The sequence below is a fragment of the Vicia villosa genome, linkage group LG3, assembly GCF_029867415.1.
Source record: "Vicia villosa cultivar HV-30 ecotype Madison, WI linkage group LG3, Vvil1.0, whole genome shotgun sequence".
NCBI lineage: Eukaryota > Viridiplantae > Streptophyta > Magnoliopsida > Fabales > Fabaceae > Vicia > Vicia villosa.
In genome coordinates, this window is record NC_081182.1 from 174057295 (window position 1) to 174063130 (window position 5836).

A 5836-nucleotide genomic window follows, 5' to 3' on the forward strand; every position below is an offset into this window, starting at 1 on the left:
AGCTCTATTGTGAGCCCTTTTAGGTCCGGAAGCCATCTTTCCAATAAGTGTTTCACGTAGCACGGAATAAACCAGAGCTCTGATACCACTTGTTAGACGCTAGGCTTAAGGATCTAGAGGGGGGTGAATAGATCTCTTAGAGTTTTTCGGAATTATTTCAAACTTAAGCGAAAGCGGTTCTGAATCGACTCGCGTCTATTCCGGACCGCTATTGAAAAGGTTGTATATGTGATAAAACCACAAAATAATTGGGATTAACAATGAAAGGATATACTATTGAAGCAATTCGTTACACCAATGAAAGACGATTAACTTCTATTTTGATAAACTTTGTTTCCAATGCTTTGATAATGGATGAAGCAAAAAGACAAACACTTGGTGATAATATTCAAATTGATTGTGATTCAATGTGTGGTGAATTGTGATGTTTACACAAGTTCTTAATACACAATTTTAACACTTGAATCGTTGATCAATTTGCAATTATAACCAAATATGAACATAACGTAAATGAAAAGATAAAAGCGATAACAACACGATATTTGTTCAGGCAGTTCGTCGATCGTCCTCGCTACGACTACATCTTCCCCCAATTCCAAACGGGAATTGGGAAGTCTTCCATTATTATTGAAAGCAGTTTATACAAAGAAGATAACAAAGCGATAAACAATAAACCGATTTTGTCGATCCTTTGAATCTTCTTCCCCCTTAATCTTGAGCCAGATCAAGGTCTTCCAAGAGCTTCACTTTGATCCCTTTCTGCAGTGTCTTGAATTGCTTGAACCCTTGTTCTTCAATCTTCACACTCAGCTGGATCTTTGATGAAGCCTCTTGATAAAACCCCCAAAATTCACCAATCTTGGAGGACAAAACCCGCAGATTTTATTCACCAAAAACCCCACAAATCTTCACCCACTAGGAATCTTCAATTCCGTTCCATGGACGTTATCGATCTTGAACGCAAACCCTCAACGCAAAAATGATTGTGTGTAGTTGTGTTGGAGTTGTGTCGATGATCGAAGATGAGAAGCCTTTGTGTATCTTTTAGTTGTTGGTGTTCTTTCTTCAATAATTGACATTAGATAATATATATGAGAGCTGGTCAGTTGGAGCATAGCAGATCTGCAATTTTGGCCTTTTTGAGCAAATAGGTCGACCTCTTGTAGTGCTTAGGTCGACCTAACAGAACTGGATTCGACTTGGATGAAATTCTTGCCAGTTAGGTCGACCTGTCGAAGGTTTAGGTCGACCAGAATTCTGTTGAAACATGTTCTGAAGACTTTTCTTCAGTTTAGGTCGACCTAGTTGTTATGTGAGTCGGCCTAACAGTGAGGTGTGTAAATTTCATCATTTTAGGTCGACCTGGAGTGTGAGTAGGTCGACCTATCTGTGGCATTTCTGAATCTTCCTTGTTTTGAGTCGACCTAGATGCAGAGCAGGTCGACCTGATTTGTCTTGAATAGCCAAACTTGCTTTTCCTTGAGTTCTTTTGCTTGTGCCTTGTTGCTTGTTTGCTTGTGGAGTTTGCCATGGATCAAAAACTCCTTTGTGAGTGTGGACTTGTATTCACATACTCCCCCTTTTTGATGATGGCAAACAAGTAGTGAAAGCTCCGGCAAACAAGTAGTGAGAGCTCCCCCGGACTTGTATGCGTAAGCTCCTTCATACTGAGCTCCCCCGTACTCTCAGCACCTATCTCCCCCTTTGACAACATCAAAAGAAATACAACGAAGGAATAGTAGAAGAGAGTAACAAGATAAAATAGATATAACGCGAACATGCATAGCATAATAGGTAAAAGGCAAGCAGAGGTAGCATAATATCCAAACAAATTTAAAGGTACACCCAAGCACACATAATATTTCAACTAATTGAAGGGAAACTAGACTAAGTGCTAGAAAGTTTAGCAAATAAACATAATGATGATGGAATGTAATGCAATGAGATGATGATATGAAATGTGATGCATCCTAACGCCTGCCCCGTCTTCCTCTTCCTCTTTGAAACGTTTGAGGACGATCTTCTTCAACTTGTTCCAACAGATCAAACACTGAGATGTTTAGAGTATTGAAGCTTTGACTTAGATTTGCATGGCGGTTCAATGCAGTCTCCTCAAAATGATTCTGTCTTAAGGTCGAGTTGGATGCAAACGTTTCAAAGTCGCTTTTGTGGTCTTGAACCAAGCTGTATAACGATTGATATTGTCGTTGTTGTTCGTCATAGCGATCTTTTTGAAGCTGTTGCATGTTCTGGAATTGGAGCTGCTGTGTGTCGAAATGCTGTTGTTGTAGGAGTTGCATATTTTCAAGCATGGAAATGATGTTGGACTGATCCGGCGGAGGTGGAGCCGTGTATCCACAAGGAATTTCTTCCTCTTGAGGAGGGACATATTGCCAATTTGGATCCGTGTCATGAGTTACATCTTCCTTAGTGTGATCCTCATCATTTGCTATTTCTTGATCATTTCCTTCTTCTTCATTACCAGCAAGGTGACCAAATATTTCCAAAAACACCTACACGACAAAGTTATTTTCTTTCCAAAACAACACATAGACAAAATCATCTTCTTTCCAAAACAATGATTCGTTAAAATAGAAACCTTAATTATTGACTTGATTACTGATTCAATATCATTTAATCAGTTTTTTAAAATGATTCTAAACATACATACACACAGATCACTCTTCCGGGCCCGGTACATACAATCCTCCATCTACTTCCAATCCTAACATATAATTTCTCTCCCAAAAAACACTACATTTACAAAACCACCACCAGTGACATTCAAAACAAATCTTCATAAATCCTTGAATTTCTAACAAAACTTCATCATCCTTACAAATCTCACAATCAACCATTCATACACTAACTTCTACACTGTCCATATTACACGTACAAAAACCCTCCCCTATTTCCTCAATACACCCAGAAAATCCTAGTACATATTTCACAGTACAAAATTTTTCCACATCATAAACTTTCTAACTACGCCATTACCTTCAAAAACCAAGCATAACTATAACCTGTGAATAAAATTCAACACAAAACAGCAGCCGAAACACCACACAATTAACCAAATTTATTTTCACCCCTATCACTATTATTCACAATAACATGAAATCAAACTGATCATAAAAAAAAAAAAAAAATTGTAGTAACTATGTTCATGTTTTCAGGTAAAAGAAGAAGATTCAAAATCGGAAGCCACCGCACCGGAACTGCCACTCTGCTGGAAACCGTACGGACTCCTCTTCTCCGCATACGATTATATCACCAAACGGATCCCGGCGAAACCGCTTCTTCCAGCCGAAAACCACCGGAATCCCATCAACACCCGGCGCCGCCACGCTCGAGCAGCCATCACTCCGTTGCTACCAACCGCTCCTCCGACGATCTCCATCCAACGGTGAGCTTTATCGTCGTCACCAGTCAACGGTGTTTGTTTTTTTTTCTTCACATTTTTACTCTCTCTTATTAATGTTTTTGCTTTCATACTGATATGGTTTAGCTTTATTCACATGTTGATGTGTGGTTGAAATACTATGAATATTATTTTATTATATATTATATATGTGATACATGTGGATTTATGGTGCATAGATGTGATATGTATGGAAAAAAGAAAATACTACAGTAGACACGTGAGAGAGAACAGACAAATGATGATGCAGTGTGGTCAAGCATTTTATATGAATTTCATCATTATATTTATCACTAACATTTTGGTTCTACTTTGTTTTAAATATTTGTTTTTTTTTTTAATGGTTTTTATGGGTTAATCTTTTAGTTACTTGGTAACATCCTATTTTCTTCACACCATTTTATTTAGTTTTTTCTTTTAGGTTATTTCTACTTTAAATTTTCTTTTTTGGATATTATAAAAAAGGGACACAAAAATAGTTTGTTTAACTTTAATTTCTTTTTAGAATTTAATAGGCTTAGTTTTAATATTTTCTTTTATTAATTATAATTAATATTTATTAGTAATAATCTTCACTATTTATTCATGCATATTATTCTACCATATCCTACTAACATTTTTTGTTTTGTGAGATACCACTTGGGACCGAGATTCTTGTATTTTTATGGACATTCACCATTTATAATTTGTACATATTAGGTTTTTAATTTTATTTTGACTTGTAATATTTTTATCCCCTTTTGGCAAATTTTAAACCCCCCACCCCGAAGCCTTGTAATAGTTAGGATTTATTTTCTGCTGTTACTTTCTGTATGTTATAATTTGTTAGATGTATGCTTAATTAGGGTATGTATGGCAAGATAACGAAATCAAACGATAGCTAACCTGATACAAGATTAAATACTCGAATTTAGCACACTCGCACACTTACACCTCTAGGGTATCCTCCTCTTTGGTTGTCTTTCGAAAATAATGGTCAAGTACCACGAACGTAGAGGTACTTTAGCAAAAACGATGACCCTCGAATTTATCATCATAAAAAGATTATAGTCTCTTGATGTCCCTCGAAGTTGCCTACGATAAATGATCTCGTCCCTCAGAAAATATGATGATAGTCCCGCTAACTTGCTAAAGTATCTCTACCTGTTGTCTACTTTGACTATCGATGACCCTTCGATTGTCCCGAACGTCCAAACAATAGGACTACCTAGCCTAAATGGTAAGGATAGCCCTATCCCTTTCTTAGAAGAATAAAAAGCATAGAAAAAGACCAATTTAGGGTAGCGCTCTTAATATGCTTAGCTCGAAAATAAAAAACATCTTTTCAAAACTCTTTTAAAGACTAAGGCTACGCATTTACGCTAAAGTCCTTATGTCCCTTTTTTACTCAAATCAAACAAAACAAACATGAGTTAAGTAAATTAAGAGCCCGTAGACAACTACGGATGAAAAGGGTGCTTACACCTTCCCTTTTCATAATCTACCCCCGAGCCCGTTTTCTTAAGAAAGGGTCTTTTTCTGTTCTTTTTACCCTTACAAGATGTTGGACAAAATAAAAGTCGGTGGCGACTCATGCTTACCGCAACAGTGCTTGCTCTAAAAAAAATAAAAGTCAGTTCACCGAGTTACAGAACTGGCGACTCTGCTGGGGATAAATAAAAAGAGGGGTTACCTTAGAGCTTAGTTCACTTTAATACTTGCTTGTTTGTTTTAATTGCTTTACCTTTCAAAGTTGTTTTGGGCATTTGAATGGAAGATGAATCCTATACCCGGATTCGAGTGCACCATAAGATAGGAAGTGGCAAAGTCATGGCGACCTCCCTTGTGTATGCTTGGGATTGGTCAATATGAGAGTTCACGCTTAAGTTAGGCCTCTATGGGTGTTTGCATGCTTCTCTTGTATGAGGGAGGTTCGTGTGGATATCTGTGGGTGAGTCGGAGCTTAAGAACCTTTAGTTACCTTTAACCCATCTTGGCCTTTAGGAACGTAGTGGGGGGACTACTCTTGATGTATGTTGAGGGCATAGTCGCTACCCGATACTACAACTCAGATAGGTTCTTTCTCAAAGTATCATTGCATGATATGTATCATGTTTAAGGGTGCTTTAGAAGGACTAACCATTCTGAGTAACTTTTTAGAACCTGGTTACTAAATTTCATCTTATCCTTATAAGTACCTATTGGGGAAGGGTAGTTACCTGGTCAGACTTCATGCAAGCCTTTAAACCTAAGGATTCTTGTGTGACTTGTTTGTTATCTAACCACTTGATTTCCTTGCAGGTTTTATTTGTAGGACTTACTTGTTCATGCTACCTTATGTTTTTACATAACCTGTTGACTAACCTTTTTCAAGGATCTTAGGGATTTAGGACGCATAATTTCCAGGTACTATTATGGAAGGACTATCAAGAGCCT

General features: G+C 37.4%; 1 protein-coding gene across 1 annotated transcript; it reads right to left on the reverse strand.

Annotated features, from left to right (window-relative positions):
- Positions 1-1848: 1848 nt before the first annotated feature.
- LOC131656931 (uncharacterized) lies at positions 1849-3537 on the reverse strand. Its single transcript, XM_058926483.1, has 2 exons — positions 3214-3537; positions 1849-2513 (listed from the first exon to the last, which is right to left on the reverse strand). Exons 1-2 carry the CDS (start codon positions 3259-3261, stop codon positions 1971-1973), a joined length of 591 nt encoding a protein of 196 aa, XP_058782466.1. The 5' UTR covers positions 3262-3537; the 3' UTR covers positions 1849-1970.
- Between the last annotated feature and the right edge of the window lie 2299 nt (positions 3538-5836).